Below are 17,629 nucleotides of genomic sequence, written 5' to 3'. Positions count from 1 at the left end.
GCACAAGTAACTCATGGATACCAGCTTTGTATAAGCAGCTATTTACAGCTGCTTACAAGTGACTATAGGTCACACCATTCGTGAAGCAGTGGAAGGGAATTTGAACAGATGCATTCAGTGATATCAATAAGATTCCTTTTGTGCATGTAAGAAGTATCGAACATGTTCCACACTGAAGCGGCACAGGAAAACTGTTATATTATAGTTAATAATTAATGGATTGGAATCAGTTGTCATTGCTGACATTCCTCAGTGTCTCAGTGGCTGTGCTATTCTGAAACTATTTTGAGCTGTTTATCTCTGTGAAGCAAATCCAAAAATAAGATACTTTCATGAATTTGTTGTTAATTTAAAAAAAAGATAAAATAAGTTGATATTATGAATAGCCCATGATTCCCTCCATAATGAGGGATACTACTGATATTTTATAGTCCTGATCCTGAAACAACACTGAATCAACACCAACGCTTCAGTAATTATTGAATAAAGATTCTGAAAACTGGTGCTCTTCTCTGATATTTGCAATTACAAATTCTCAAGGATTTTGAACTCCTCTATGCTTCTAGAACAGGGGTCAGCAACCCCCGGCACGTGTGCCGAGCACGGCATGCGAGGCCATTTTGCTCGGCACACCACTGCCAACCTGACTTCTAGGCAGCTGCTGCCAGCCACAAAGCTCGGGCTGCTCCCGGCAGGCAGCTGGGTGGTTGCAAGCCCTGCTGCAAGCAGAGCAGGCTCCATGGTTGACAGCAGCTACCCAGAGCCTGGGCCAGTTGCAGCCAGAAGGCTGCAAACATCTGCTCTGGGCTCTGGCATTAGCTCCATACTGGCAGGTGCACGCTTGCAGCTGAGCCCGCCTGACTCACACCCACTCCGAGCCCAGCCCCAGCCCAGCCCCGCACCAGGACGAGGCTGGTGCTGCCCCTTGCCAGGAGCACCACAACTTTTGTGGGCTTAGCTGTGCAGGGTGGGTGGGTGGTTGAGCTGATAGGCAGGCTCTGGGCCGGGGCCTCGGCCAGCTGTGCTGCAGCCTGGGGGCTGGCTCCCCGGGGAAGCACAGGCGCTCTGGCAGGACCAGGGCATTGTTGGGTCGGGCTTTGTCCAGTGGCCCAGGAGCCCAGCTCCGTGTGCCTGGACATCTGCTTCTGTGTGTCTGTGTGTGCACACGTGTCTGGTTCTGTGCGTCTGTGTGCGCACACGTGTCTGGTTCTGGGTGTGTTCTGGTTCTCTGTGTTTGTGCACATGGTTCTCTGCGCATGTGTGTGTGTCTGGTTCTCTCTCTGCTCTCCTTTTTCTTTCTCTGTCTCCTTTTTCTCTTATTTGTCTCTTTTTTTCTTTCTCATTGCAACATGCTCAACAAAAAAGGAATACACAACAACAAAGGCAACATTTATGATTATTAAATATACTAATATGCAGTGTGTCCTGCTTACCCCTCCTGCCCCGCCCTCCCTCAGCCCTCATTTTGTTTTTCTGGCATGCCGGCAGTCTGGCACCTTCCAAGGTAGACGTTGTGGTTTTTTCAGCACTCTGGCCAAAAAACGTTGCCTACCCCTGTTCTAGAATATCACACAAATAATGGTGGTTGGAGTAATTCTGACAGATGTCCTGGATCATCTGAAAGTACAGTGAAAAACTTCAGAATTAGGTACTTTCAGAACTTAAACTTATTTATTCTAGGCGCCAGAAGATTTCTGGCAAGTTACTGGAAGAAAAATACTTCACATAGTTGGGATGTATAATTTAGGAATACATATTAGTGAGGTAATGGAGACTGAAGAATTTCCAAAGGTTGTTTTGAAAATATCATTCATAGGGAAACAAATCTCTGGAAGACAGGAAAGTACTTCCTCTTAGATGGTATGAAATGGAAACTGGATGAATAGACTCATGACATCAGGAAGAACTTGTGAATGCAATATTATGGGAGAACTTTTGGTAAGATGACTATAAATCACATAAGCAGTATGTGGATCTCCAGTAGACATCTGCAGTTTACTTTGGATCAGAGGATTCTTTTTAGGTCTAGATTCACATGACCATGAAGTTGTTGAGAGCCTACCTGATCCACTGGACCAGTTACTGGCACAAGAAGGGGCTGCCGTTTTCCTAACGGTGGATTATGAAATCAGATGAGAGCATGTTACAGCAAATAGTGCAACTTTTAGAACTATCTCCATGTCATATACTTATTTGTGAGAGCTGGGGGTGCTATGTTTAGACACTTACTAAAATACTGTATGTGTTTGTTTTATTCCAATAAATATCTGAAGAAGTAAAAATTTTGTGTTCAGGAGTCATTTAATTATTTTATATCTTGGGTGAATTGAGTGTCTGAAATTAAGGAATAAAAACTAGATACCCTTATCCACAATCTTTTGTTAATTGATTTCAGTCCCACACTATTTCTGGCCAGTAATGGCACATAAAGCCAAAGTGAGTGGGGTTTTTCTGATATGGATGTTTGCCCAGATCGGTGGAGACTAGGATGGTATTGTTAGTCTGTGATTTCAGTAGGAACTCAAATTTACTTCTCTATTTAAAACTTGGCCAAATACATTAACCCCATAAACCATATAACCTTGACATCCCTCTGTCCCCCCACTCTGACACACTTGCGCACAAGCACGTGCACACCCCCCCCCCCCCCCCCCCACTGCCCCCCCCCCCCGGTTTTGAAGGACATAATATATTTATCCCTTGGTTAAATTCTGCCAGGCTTATATCTTGGAGAGGCCCATTAATTTCAGTGGGATTGCACAAGGCGAGGTTTAATTCATGCTCCACCTGTTACATGACACAGCTCCATGTAGTCTATTTAAAAAGGGAAGCCGTCTTTAAGAGCTAGTTTTACTCCCACAGTCTCAGGAACTACAATATTGTGGTTTTTGTTGAAATAACACAATCCACATAAAATGTCTTGTGGGGGTAGGGGTGAGGAAATAGGGCCTAGTTCTGCCATCTTTACTGTAATTAACATTTTGCTCCTTAGATAGGTCCTGGGGTGGTGATGAAGAGGGTTGGTGTAGAGTCACAAAGAACATATCCTAACCTGGCTGCTAACAACAAAAGGCTGGGCTGTCCCTTCTCTACTCCAGCTACTATTGTGCATTACATCTTTTTGCCCTGGGATAAAAGGGTTGCTAACAACTCAGAGGTGACATGTGCCACTGAGTAATCTCCATGTTTCTGTGATCACCAGAATTGCTATTGATGCAATTGTGAAATAGCTCACACTCATTTAGGAAAGGTAGTAACCACAGCATGAGTGATCTTCCAAAGAAACTCCAAAGGTTAAGTACAATTGTTCTATAGGCAATTCTCAGTCAACATCTAGATGACTGCTCTCCTTGTGTCAAATGGTATTTTGAGTAGCTGCGAACTTACAAAGACTTATTCTAATACTTTTCCTTATGTACCTTTTCTAAATGGTCTCATTGATTGTGATAACTTCTGCCACATGTAATCCTATTAGAGAATGTTAAGCTGCTCTATAGAAGAAAACCTTTTATGAAAGCATGACTTGTTCTTTTACTATAACACTTTTTATTAAAAAGTTGCAATTCATCCATAAATCTTTTGATTTGCTGGCTGATTCACAAAACCCCATCTAAAAGATTGACATTGAAGCTCTGCTGGTGGTGTGCTTTGCATTTAAATTGAAATAATGTAACGTGCACTAATGTGTTTTAGTGCACAGAAACAATTCATTTGTGAAAATGACATATTTTTAAAGTTGGGAAGAGAAGCTGAAAAAATGTTAATAGTTCTGTGTCTTAGAAGCCTTTGGAAATTTCCTACAAAATTTTCTATTAAAGCTGTGTTTCTTTATCTTTATCTGTTTCCAGGGAACCCCAAAGGTGCTATGCTGACTCACGGGAATGTGGTGGCTGATTTTTCAGGCTTTTTGAAAGTGACAGAGGTGAATACCCTGACTTGGAGAGTATTGCTACCTGCTAAGTGTATTTCATTTTGAATTTGTGGGTTACTTTGAATTAATTCAAGATAGAGAAATATCCCCATGGATGTAGGAAGTGAAATATCACTTTAAGAGCTCAATCCATTGAAAAAGGAGCAAAACTAAGCTCTCAAAGGTGAATGATATTAGATCCTTCACAGTGCTGTATTTTGGCCCTGCCCCTGCAAGATGTTGAGTACTTTTGGGAAGCACCTTCTGCTCCTTTTAAATCAATTAATTCAACTTGCAGGCTGCCAGAACCCTGCTAATATTCTAATTGGTGCTTACTACTAAAGAAAAAGTACTGTACCGTATTCCAGCAACGCCCATGCCACAAGCCAATCCCCAGGGGAAAAATTGACAGCCTTTCCATTTGTTTGATAGCATTGATTATGACTCCAATATATACATTATATGCTAACAACTGCCACCTATGAAATATATTCCAAAACTGGCCAGTAGTATTTAATTAAAAATACTTTGTTGCCTCCTGTATTTCACAAGTACAGTGTACTATGTAACATAAGTTGAAAGTACAAACCTGCCCAGTTTTTATAGGTGTGATACACTTTGTATAGTGTATCAGGTTGCATTTGAAAACAATTATTTCTATATGGGAAATGGAACAGTTCTAGCGTGCTAAATTTAAATGAGTAAAATAATGTACTGGTATGTACAGTACAGAAATCATTGACTATATATGTGAAATACCTTAACTGTAAGTAATAAACCACAGTGTTTTATCCTATTTAGGGCCAGTGCTTACAGTATTATCGTATTATGTCCTGAGTCTTGCATGGAAATACTTGTGCATGTGATTGTGAGCATTTCCATTAAACTCATATGCATAAGTGTTATAGCAAGATTGGGGCCTCAGTATTTTTCACTGCAAAATATTGATTAGATAATTCACTGTGTAAGCACTAAGGTCCAGATCCTTAGAGGTATTTATGCATTTAGTTCTTGTTGATTTTAATGGGAGTTATGCATCCACAAGCCTTTGAGGATCTGGATTTAGGCTTGATCCTGGAAGCTCAAGTGCAGCTGACTTAAACGGAGTTAAGCAGTTTGCAGAATTGAGTTCTGTGGGTCTGATCTGCTGTTCATTGACGTCAGCACAATTCTTTTCACTGACCTCAAAGTGCACTGGATCAGTACCTAAGCCTGATTCTAAATGGTTGCAGACTCAGGATTTTATCTGTCTCAGAACTGCTGGAAACAGTACGTGTGATAGCCACTGCCAATTTATAGTATGTTTTCTTGCAATAAGGAAATTGCACAAAGTATGGAAATGTTCAAAGGGGAAAATCATGAAATAAAATACGGAACAAAGTAGTAAAATACCAGAGATTTGAAATCTGCAAATTTTGTACTATATCAATGAAACTTTGTGCAAGAATTGTTTTGTTCAGTGACTTTATAATGGCATTGTTTTTAAAAAATCAACTTAAATATGTTTTTCTAAAACTCTTTTGTCAAATATCAAGGAAAGACACTTTCACTGCATCCAAACATAATATTTTTATGTGTTCACCCTGGAAAAAAACTTAACCATATTGACCAAATATAAAACAAAGGCACAAACTGTTTTTCCTTTTAGCAAAATTGGAAAAATGATGATTTTTCTCAGTAGTTGTTTTACACAGCTCTACTTATGTATCAGGTCAGTTTGAAGGAACATGTGGGCAAATTGGCAGGGCTTAAGATCTTAATCTGCTATATACAAGAGACTATTTGGGCTGTGAATAGATGAAAGAAGACACTGTAATACATGATCTATGCCACCAGCTGACCTCAGTAGATGGTGTTAGAAACACAGGCTAAAAAGCAAGTCAGCTTGAATATGTCTTTCTATGGGATAGAAACTCCCGTGGTTATACCCTAGTCCATTGTACTGTGCCGTGGGTTGGCAGTTACACCAGAGCAATGGGACTGCCAGGTAGATGGTACTTTGTGTCACTAGAGCCTTATACCTTTATTGCACTGATATAAACTGCTGACCATGGTGCAGTGTAATGGATAACCAAGCATCACTTTTCATAATACTATGGAATCCCTATTTTATGTAAAGATGCTATTTTCCTTATTTTGTGCTTTTATGAGGCTAGAGCTTTTAGGCTAGATCAAGTCATCTAAGATGGGACTCAGTTGGGCTCAGGCAGTTAATGCCAAAATAGTGACCAAAACATCCTCTGTTCAGTTGCTGCCTGATCCTGGAGGCACCTAAATTTGCAGGACCTTTCTGTTTGCCCTGAAAATTTTCTGGGCACCTGCAATTGAGCCCAGATCTTATCTAATCTGAGGAGCTAGTTACCCAACACCTGTCCAGAAGCCAGAAACTCAGCAGAGAGGTGCCTGTATCCCTTGGGGGCCCTAATCCCACTGGTCTTTTAAGAGCATGCTTAACATATATTCATAGGGATAGGTCTTCTCTCAAAATATAGCTACACCGGAAGACAACTGGGGGCGGGAGGGGTGCTACTACTTCCACCTTTCATATAATAGCTGTCTAGGTAAAGTACTTGTACAGGAGGAAGGAGACCCAGATCCATTTCCCTTCTCAGCCTGAGGGGTTTAAACCCACAATGCTTATGCCCCAGGAGAGGCTCCTACCCCTCAGACTATAAGCGAGACTGGTAAAGGCTCCCTATGCCTCTTCAATTCATGTTAGGCTATTATGCAGAAAGGAAAGCAAGATACCTGTGGTCATGGAGGAAGTGCTAAAGGGGAGCGTGACCCTGTAGCGCAATGATTAGAGAACCCACCTGAGTTCTGCTCCCTGCTCCCTGGAACACTTCTGGATTTTATAATGGATAAATAGACCTCCAGTTGAGGAGGGCCCTGAACGTGTTTCCTGCTTCCTGTGTAAGTCCCCAAACCAAAAGTCCATTACATAAAATGCAGTGACCACCTCCTCCCCCAACACCTCTTAAAAGAGAACAGTAAGCCCTGTTTAGACAAAATGTGTTGGAGTGAATGCCAGGCTCTAGATTCCTGGTGGATAGAGGAATCTGCCTGCAGCCCTCACTTAGGCTCTTTAGTGTTGGGGAGGGTGGCATTTTAGGTACAGCTAGGGTCTCGGCATTTCCTATTGACTAGCATCAGCATGCTGGCTGTTCTGGATCCCTTTTTGAGGTGCATATCTCTCCCCACGCATAGGGAGCTTAGGCACCTAACTCTGGGCTCCAGGTTATGGTGCCAACCATGTAGGTACAGGTACTCCTCACTTAATGTCGTCCTGGTTAATGTCATTATTATGTCGCTGATCTATTAGAGAACATACTTGTTTAAAGTTGAGCAATGTTCAATTATAACGTTGTTTGACCGCCGCCTACTAGTAGGTAACTACTGTGACATAATTAGATTCATTCAACATCGTTTCACTTTAAGTCGCATTTTTCAAGAATGTAACTACGGTGTTAAACAAGGAGTAGCTATATCTATGTCCCTTACAGGACTTTGATAAATTTCAGCACAATTAAGGAAAATAAGGAGACAAAATCTTTGGATTATTTATATATCTATTTTTAATCATTTTTTTTTCTCACTTCTCCCACACTTGTGGGGCAGTGAGAAAGTCCATGCTGAAAATTAAGAGAAGCACTAACAAATAATGATTGCACCGGAATAATCCAATGTGCTATTCTAACTAAAATCAATCATTAACCTTCAGAAGACAAATTCTTTCCCTTTCAATCTAATGCTCTGACTCTTCAATTAGATCCACACAGGTGGAATTTTGTACACCCAGAGAGCTCCACTAACTTCAGTGGGGCCCACATTATGCATAAAAGTTCACCTGCGTGGACCCAACTGCAAGATCATTACTATAACTAAGGGAAAAGAACCCAAGTCTTTGTAGTATAAAACTTCTGATAACAGTTTTCTGCTTAATAGGTACCGTTTGTAAGCCCAATCTTCGAACTTAAGCACCCAGGCTAAGGGCCAGATGTCAGCTGTGTTAAGGTCACTCTACGCTAGTAGAATGGCACAAATTAACCTTAAATGCTGCCCGAGTGGGACGACTGAAGGCTTCAGTGGGGTGTAGGAACACTGAGCTGTTGTAAATTTGGGATAGCTGGGTTTCAAGCAAGCACCCCTTAGTTAGGGCTGGGTGATGTTCTTTAATATGAATAGTCAATTCTCTGAAAAATGCAGTTTCAAGTTCCTAAAAAGTATTCATAAATTCAAATTAAATTTGGTGGCTAGTTTCAGCCAAAAGAAAAAAAAAAAGGAAAAAGTCAAGATATTATCAATTCAAAGCTGAGCCTAATTTAAGTGTAAAAGGATGAAAACACTGGCTACACAATGACAATTTCGGACTGAAACTGTCTGAAACTATTTTTTGTTCCAACCAAAAAGAATTTTTTGCATTTTCTTTTTCAGTGACTAAAGCCAACAACATTTTGTTTCTTGTTAAACCCCAAATAAATTATTTTTGGCTTCCAGCACCAAACTGAAAAATTAACTATTTGGACAAGACTGTGTCTGAGCCCTGGCTCAGGGACATTTTGGGTATGTCTACATTGCATACTTGGTGCTACTGGGTGTGTCTACTCTTAAGCTTCCTCTGCCACCATAATCCAGCTCAGTTGACAGAGCTCTTAAGGTTGCCTATAGGACATAGTTCTGGAGTGGTTTTGCCACTGGTTTTCCAAGTTTGGCCTGTGCAAGCAAGAATGGATGGGCAGGGCATGCTTGAGAGTGGGTGTCTGCAGCAGCATTGAGGACATGGTGTAGAATACACCCTTTGTGACCAGCTGGGGAAGGACGCATTATTCCAGGGCCCAGAAAAGATGGGAAGCCAGAGCAGAACATGCTTTGCCAACCCCCAGGCGGTTCTCCTAGAAGCGTTCTAATAGAACTGCCTTATCGCATACTGGGAGTCAGCTTAGGCCATGGCCAACTGCAGTATGGAGGAAAGTGCAAAAGTGTTTCAGGATCCTTTGCCTCTTTCCATCTCAGCTGCACAGTGGGTGAGTAGAAGCATGTGTGTGAACTCGGCACAGCTGAGGATTCTGCCCATAATATTCAGATCCTGACTGGATGTTTCAACAGGCACTTGAGTGCCCAGAAAACCGTTTTTTTTCTGAGATAAATGATCACTCAAGAGTGCATATCTTGATTAAAACCTCTGTCTGAAAATTGGGCTCCTCCTCAGAATTAGCACCTGTTTACTACATGATTCGAATAAATCTAAATACACCTCCTGCAGCGGAGAGAGGTCTCCGTTGCTCTTTGTGTGCATCCTCATGCTCTTTAAGACTCCTACTAACATAGTTTCATTGATGTCATGGCCTAACGCTTCACTTTGTATGCTGCTTTCTTTCTCTCTTGATGATCTTTACCCTTTTGCACCTCTGGTGCCATTTTTCTTTTTATTGTTTTATGACTTTCTTGTTGTCTTCCTGTCAGTGTTTCTTTCCTTTCTGTCTCCCATGCCCTTCACCTGCAGAAAGTGATCTTTCCGAGACAGGACGATGTGCTCATCTCCTTCCTGCCTCTGGCTCACATGTTTGAAAGAGTTATACAGGTAAGAAACCTGTTTGAACTGACTGGGCCTTGTGGGGCTCCTTGTGTTTTCTTCCAGAGTCAGTGGTCTCCTACTTGTGAGGATGTACACATATCCTATTTGCCTTTAGCACACATGTTTGAGAGAATGGTACAGGTAAGGTCCTAGCCTCTGTGGAAGTTATCTTTTTCCACACAAAAAAATAAAAGAGTAACTGTAGCAAAATTACTGATGATATGCTGTGAAATGCAAATAGTTTGTACTCCAAAAGGTGTCATGGGCACAGCACCAAGGCTCCGATTCTGATCTCAGCTACACGAGACTCTCTGGAGTTGCCTTGGCTGATAGCAGTGTATATGACATCAGGATATTGCCATTGGTACATGTGCAACAATCATTACCTGCATGATTTTTGGCGGGGCAGGTCTTCAAAATATTATAGGACAAGTAATCATGGCAGTAGAAATAATTTTCTTTATCAGCTGAAATATTTTATTGCATAAATAAGCAGAGTTATGAACACTTGCAGAAACTTAAAGGCAGGAAATGTTTTTGGCAGGCCAGCTTGTCATGTGCAATAACTAGAAGCTGTCATCTCTTGGAAATAATGGCAAGCAGAGCTGATAACTCATGGCAGCCCACAGAAGTGGCTTACTGGCTTTCCCAGTCAGACAGGTGATAGCTTGTGCTACAACCCCTGTGTTGTGCATGGGATCAGATTAGATGTTCACTATGATCACTCCTAGCCTAAAAATCTGCATTACAAATTGGCTGCAAAGTTTGGGTCTGGATTCATTTCTAATTTTAAACTTTCTCACAGTTCAGGGATGACTCAGGTTTGATCTGAGTCTATACTTTTTGTCACAATCCACAGTTTTCCAAAGCCTTAGTAACATCTGTGTCAGACGTAAACTACTCACTGCTAGACTAAGAAATGTATACTTTAGAAATATGTGATTCATAAAGGATTTAGAGTAAAGTCCAGAATAGCATGTAAATTATGCATAAATCTCATTTCCCAGGGCAGTTTGGTAACTATACAGTGATTTATGCGATGGCATTCTTGTGTTATACAAATCAGATTTGCCGGGAGGTATTGTCAAAAATATTGAGGATTACAAAATCCTGTGACACAAGGAAACTAGAAACATTTGAAAGAACTCACAGGATGTTACTATATAAAAGAAGCATCTTCCTGTCAGTCATGAAGTAGCTAAGAGTAAACGGCACAACTGCCTCCAGTGCAAAACCTCCTTTATTAGACAAAGGTGTTCAAAAAGGCATACAAATCAACTTTTAAAAGACTCTTAACATTTATGTGGCAAATAGAATAGCGATTCTCTGATTTCAGGCACTTTTATGCGTTCTTCAAACGAATGCAAGCTCCTAAGATTAAATCTCCATATCCCACCTACTCAATTTTTTAAGTGCTCTGTCCATGACTGCCTTTTCCCATATGGATTTTTAAATTTCTTCCTCCTTTGCCTGTGCATTATAGCTTGTGAATTAGACGGGGTGATATTCTTAAAACCATAACCTCATATTTATGAAATACATATAGTTTTAAAAGTCAATAATCTGTATATAGAGTTTCTCTGAGTACAGTTGAAAAAACAGAATGGAGGCATTCAGTTGCAAAGGGAATAGCACAAAAAAGCTCATAACTCTTTAAGGAACTTTTCTTTGTTTAAGCTATTTTGAGAGAGAGAAACTATGCCAAAATAATTGTATGCATTTCATTTGAATTTTGAAAAGCAATGTTAGAGCACTTGACTAGGACTCAGGAGACCTGGGTTCTGCAACTGTCTGCCTGGAAAATTAGTTTTCCTCAGTTTCTTCACCTGTAAAAACGGGACCATGATACCCATCTCATTTGTGTAGTGTTTTGAGGTCCACTAATGAACGGCACTAGGTAGCATTCTTATCTCAGAAAGATCGTTGTAAAATACCATTCTGGGATTTCACATTTACCTCTTGTCAGCCTAAACCAAAATTTGCCCTGTTTGCAAGTTAAAAGATGTTAGGTGAAATCCTGGTGCCTTTGAAGTTTTGTCATTGATTTCAGTGAGACTAGAGGGTGTCACTTGTTATTCCAAAGACCCTGCACTGTAAACTCAGGAATCTAATAAAGATAAAAGCCATCATCCTTGCATGGTATGTAGCAAAGTAGTTCTACTGATGTCACTGAAATAATGCTAATATCTACTGGATGAAGATCTGCCCTCCTCCCCAATGTTTCCTTTCTGGCTGGTGCATCACCCCCGGTACTGAATAATTATGCAATTAGAATCTGGGTGACAGATTGCTGTAGGGTCCCGACAGACTCCAGATCCCCTTCTAAAAATAGTATTGTCTCTACAGTCCTAAGAACAATAAAGAGTAGTGATGAAACCCTGTATTTTAGTTTGTCAACTAACTAGCTATGACTGATTATAGTACACAAACAGAACAGCTTTAATGAGTATGCAAACAGTACTATTTTTATATACTTCTAAAACTACAATTTAATTGTCCAGTGGCCATCTATGTACAATCTATACTTTGCAGAATACAGTGCATAAATCAAAGGCTCTTTAGGTCATATTCAAAATGAAACTATATAGGTCTAAAATGCTGTAGTCACTATGAAGATAAAACTCCCTTTGAAGAGGGAACTCCCCTCTCCATACACAGAATTAGTCCTGTATGTAACAACTCATAGAATAACATATTATTACGAGCCATCTGTTGTCCATTTTACTTTTTAGTTAAAACAACAGAATTGCTAACTCTGGAAGAATCAGCTGTTTTCCTACTGGGAAACAACTTTTCCATAATGTTTCTTAAGATGTATTTCTTTATTATTAATAGGTTTTTACGCTATGAGCTGTTATGAGTAGATCTGGGACTTCTTTATCCCAGAGGTCAGGGCTGATCCAATATTCTGCATTAGGCCTTTCTCTTATTTAAGGAGAAAAAAGCCCAAACAGCCTTTCTGTATATTAGCATAACACAAGAGACATTTAAAGGATCCATCTGGATTTATTGAAAAAATAGTTCCTCCTATAAATATTATCTAATTAAATATTATGTTCAGCTAACAGCCAATAGCTATTCTTTTGAACCAGGGCAGTAATTCTGCATCACTCTGAGTGCTACTGATCCCAGGAGAATCACCTTAAGGTAGAAAAATACTCACTAGGACCTGACACCTACTCTCCCAGCTGCCAGAGCCAAGAGGCAGAGCAGACCTCTGGCTGATCTATGTGGCATCTGGTATAATTGGGAGCAGGCGTCTGGCTGATTTAGCCTATGCAGGAGACTCAACCAAGCTACTTTTAGCTCAGTTTTAAGAGATAGTGCTCTTTGCTCCCCTGTTATTTCAGTAGCACAAACATTGTGTTTAGTACAGGAAACTAGGGGCATACATCCCATTCACTAACTTGGAGTTACATGACTGCACTGGCACTGACTGCTTTGGAATTGTAGTACGGCTTAAGGTAGGGCAAGATTTTCAAAGGCACGAATGAGACAGGTGTCCAACTCTTGATGATTTCCTATGGGAGCTGAGTACCTGACTGCCCTTTGTGTCTTGAAAAACTCCCATTGTGCCACCAAAAATCCATTAAATTCAGAAATATATAAAACTACTAACAACAGTGCTGCAGAGCTTTGAAAACACAGCAACATAGTGTGTTACAGTGCTACACAGAGTAAGTGCAATGTTGAATTATCAAGTTAAGCTCTAAATAGCCTTTATTGATTTCCAGTAATATTATTTTAAATATATTCTAAAACCTATTCACAAAATTTTAAAAAAAGCCTAAACAAAGACATTGTGTATGGTAACTTAGCCTGTGTAGAGTTCCATGTTGCAGTAGCTAGACTACTACTGATACCCAAGCAGGCTTCTGTGGCTGCAGTATAGCTATTAGGGGTGTGTAAAGCAGGCTGTATTTAATTCACATTCAGCCTGATTTGGGGAACAGTGATTTGATTTGTTGATTTGGATCACTGTCCCAATTCAATTCAGCCAAATTCAAATCTGAAGATTCGATTCTGATTCAGAGAATCAGTGGTTTGGCCATAGACACAGCTGTAAATGTTTTTTCTACTTACCTCGAGGTACCAAGCACAGCTTGTGAATGCTGCAAGGGTGGGGCAGATGGAGTGTCCCACAGGAGCGTGGGGGGTCTGCTGCTGAGCATGAGGGGGACCCCCTGCCCCTCCAACTTGGTGATCGACCACGGGGGGACCCCGGGTGCCCCCCCAGACCCAGGAAGCACCAGTTGCTGAGCTGGGGTGTGGGGTGGGGGTCCCCTGCGCACTCCCCGGCAGACCCGGAAGTGAACTGGAAGTGCTGCTGGTCTACTTCTGGGTCCACCACCGTGCGCGCTGGGAACCCCACCATGCTCCTGTGGGATGCTCCATCTGCCCCACCATCTCAGTGTTCAGGAGCTGCCTGCTACCTTGAGGTGTGTAGAAAAAACATATAAAGCTGTGTGTACGTCCAAATCATTGAATCTCTCTGAATCTCTCCAACTTAATTTGGAGAGATTAAAGGGTCCCCTGATTCGATTTGGAGATTTGGCCGTCAAATTGGGCCGAATCTCCACCGAATCAAATCAGCGACCGAAGCTTCGCACAGCCCTAATAGCTATGTCCATAGTGTGAGCTGTGATTATTTTCCCTGCCGGTTCTTTGCTTGAGATTTGCAAGCATCCGGGGGATCTTCAAGGCTCTACATTGCACCCAGAAAAGGGAACTTTTTTGAAGTCTGGAAAGCTGGAAACTGGTTTAACATTTGCCTCATAATTCAGTATCTCCATAGTCCTCCTGGCTTCTGTGAGCCAGAAGAGTGCATGACCTGATGGCAGCAATAAAACCTGGGTCCTTTACTTTGTCCAAACTGTCATCTGTTTTCCCCCTGCTTCAAAGGAAATGCATATTGGGTCATAGTTGTTTCAGCTGCTATTTGCAGATGTTGTCAGAGGACATAAAAAGGCACAAAGAAAACCTCTTTTAACTGCAAAGGACCAGTATAGAGCTTTCATGAAGTTTAGTCCATAAGAAACTACTGTTTTCATAGCCTCAGAATATAAAGTGAATGTAAAGAAAATAGCAAGCAGCAGGATGTAGAAGCCCAGGCTGATATGGTTATCAGCATATTGATTGCTAGAATCAAATATCACCCTAATGCTGTCCCAAGGGATGTTTCTAGAACGTGCCCTATTGCCAGAAAATATACTCACAGTCTGATGGCCTAGCCTGTAATCTGTGATCTGAGCTTGTACAAACCACTATTTCTGTATATAGTGCACCCTTTACCATGTGGTTTAGATGTTTATAAAACCACACTTTAGCCACAACAATTAATCCAATCTTAGGAAAAGCTTTAAATAGAGAGAAGAGACAACTTGCCGCAAGGAACAGAAACAAAAAAAATAACCTGTATTCCTTTTTCCCATATTGCAGTCTGTAGTATATTGCCATGGGGGGCGAATTGGATTCTTTCAAGGAGACATCCGTCTCTTATCTGATGATATGAAAGCATTGCATCCGACCATCTTTCCTGTCGTACCAAGACTATTAAATAGAATGTATGATAAGGTGAGTTTAATTTTAATCTGTTTATAGCAATGAAGTTGATCGTTGCCTCACGCTACCCTGAGAGACTTTCTTTATCTGGGTTTTTTCCCCCCAACATTGTGAACTGGCATTTTTCCCGTATATCAGATGCCTTAGACTCAATCCTCAGATGGTGCAAACTGCTATAAACCCTTCTGCAGTCACTGAAATTATGCTGATTTACACTAATTGAGGATTTGGTCCTGATCCTGTTACTGCAGGTCATTGGTGACATACCAGGGGCTTCAGTGGTGCAAAATCAAGAGCCAAGACAAATCTGAATCCAAGACAGATGAGCCAGTACTTTCTGTTCCCTTAAACCTGTGCTGGAACTAGGTCCTCCCTCTTTACTGGGAGGGACAGTAGAAGGATGGGCAGGAATAAAAAAATGTATAAGGATTTCAACCCCGCAAGCACCCAGCTGACTTTTTGGCAAAAAATCCTTCGTTCTCCAAGACATTTGTGTAAGCAATCCTTGGAGAATGTTAGAGAGGATCTCTAGAGATCTTAGAGAGCCTGTCTAGTGGCCATTTTTATTGCATATGATCACCTTAGAATATTATCCTTGAGGAAAGAGCTGGATCTACACCACAAACTACTGACCCACATTTTTCTCATGTGCCAGGGTTTCTGGCTTCTCAGTACAGAGAGGTTCTAATCTGGAGATCCAGTTTGTGGTGCTGTCTGATGAAACTCGGGGAAACATGGTCTTTAGCACCTCAGCAATGAGCAGTAATAGTTGTCTGAGCTGTCATTATATTCCAGTTGCTCATCTCTTGTCCAGCTCCGCGGTTTTACTTAATCATAATATTATGCCTATGATAGAAATCCTGCAGAAGCACTCATCATGCAAAGGTAGTCAAACCTTCTAGTCTAGTAGTCAAACCTTCTAAGAGAAGAGTAAGCATCATTGAGAAGGGATTGAAGCAAAACATCATTTGAAATATTACTGTACTGGAGTATTAATTACATTGTTGGTATAAGAGCAATACTTTCACTGACATGAGCGGAGTTTATCTACTTAAACTGATTCTTTAATGTAAGGATATGGTACTTGATGCCATTCTGTCTTCTCTCAGATCTTTAGCCAAGCGGATACCCCATTAAAGCGCTGGCTTCTGGAATTTGCTGCTAAACGTAAAAAGGCAGAAGTTCGAAGTGGAATCATTAGAAACGACAGTTTGTGGGACAAAATTTTCTTCAATAAAATACAGGTAATGATTTGAAAAAGTAAATGTGAGCAGTAACTCAAGAAACAGATGGAACAAAGCTTTGCAATTTCTGCCAGAGACATGCCCGCACCCCGCATCAATTAGCTGTCAATTAAAGGTCAATACCAACACTGCATACTTCAGTGTTCCAGTAAATCACGAAATGGGGCAGGATATCATTTTCAAGGATTGTCACAAAGAGAAGTAGCTTATCTCTGATGAAAATGAGTTTAACACACTTGTTTTCTTTATGGATTTCTGTCACATACATCACTGAGCCTTCTTCAGACACAGCCACTGGATATAACTGTTTTTCCCCACTCAAACTCAGTTTTTATTTGTAGCAACAAAGCACCAGGCAAGATGAAATAAAATAAGTCATAGGAGAGAGCAAAGTACTTGTTTTATATGTAGGCCTGTTCCAAAGGCCCTTGAAAGTCTCTCATTGATTTCAATAAACTGAAGAGCAGAGACTTGGTCACCATATATCCCAAAGGGTTATTTTTTTCCTAGGAAAATCCGCATTAAATCATAAAGGGGACACCTGCATTTAATGCTCTTCTCATACAGCATATTAAACATACAGTTTAATAAGTGAGAAAGGAGAACAAAATGCCAACGGCCCGATATGAGCATTCAGAACATGCCAGCTGTTTGCCACAGATCCCCTTAGTAAAACAGTCGTCAATCAGATAAGGCTCTGACGTTCTGCACTGCTACAGGACATGCTGCTTAAATTAATTTTTTGTAATTGGATGTCTTAGCCAGTGCTATGCCACTTTATTTTTACATTAGAGAAATTGATTGCAGCGTTCATCTGCAGACTGCTCATTTTCAGCCTGCGAAGATAACAGATTGCATATGATGCAGACTAGGCAGGCACGTGTCTTGACACACACAAGACAAATCATATTGATTCAAGGTCTGGCCAGAATGATGACATCCTTTCACCTCAGAGTCCAAGATTTTTTTTAATCTTTATTTTTTTGACTCTTTGCATCATTAAAAAATGACAAAAGGGGTTGAGGTGACACCACCTACAAATATCTGAAAGACTTCAGAGAGGCTTCTGTGGGGGACTGGGATCTGGCCAGTCTGAGTCACCTGCAAACCTGGGACTTTATAGTGTGGAACAGTCTTAAGGATGATCATGATATTCCTCTCATTTATTTGAATATAGGATAGTCAAAGCACATAGACAAGTTTTCTCTGAGGCATTTTTGGGGGCTGTTTCTAGTTCAGATATATCCAGGCATTGATTTTTCTTTTAAGCTTTGTCTGAATGTCTGAGCTCATAATGGCAGACAAAGAGGTCAGTTCCAGGGTTGCCAACTGTCTGTA

General features: G+C 40.9%; 1 protein-coding gene across 1 annotated transcript in view; it reads left to right on the top strand.

The window, feature by feature from the left end:
- ACSL6 (acyl-CoA synthetase long chain family member 6) overlaps positions 1-17,629 on the top strand; it is a 72,316-nt gene that overhangs the window by 34,010 nt on the left and 20,677 nt on the right. The window contains exons 10-13 of the mRNA XM_006017217.3: positions 3,849-3,922; positions 9,414-9,491; positions 14,925-15,059; positions 16,157-16,291. Of these exons, the coding sequence (XP_006017279.1) occupies positions 3,849-3,922; positions 9,414-9,491; positions 14,925-15,059; positions 16,157-16,291 (422 nt within the window). The remainder of the gene's footprint in view (positions 1-3,848; positions 3,923-9,413; positions 9,492-14,924; positions 15,060-16,156; positions 16,292-17,629) is intronic.

The sequence above is a fragment of the Alligator sinensis genome, unplaced genomic scaffold, assembly GCF_000455745.1.
Source record: "Alligator sinensis unplaced genomic scaffold, ASM45574v1 scaffold111_1, whole genome shotgun sequence".
In the NCBI taxonomy this organism is placed as follows: Eukaryota; Metazoa; Chordata; order Crocodylia; family Alligatoridae; genus Alligator; species Alligator sinensis.
This window is presented reverse-complemented; position numbering and strand designations above follow the sequence as displayed.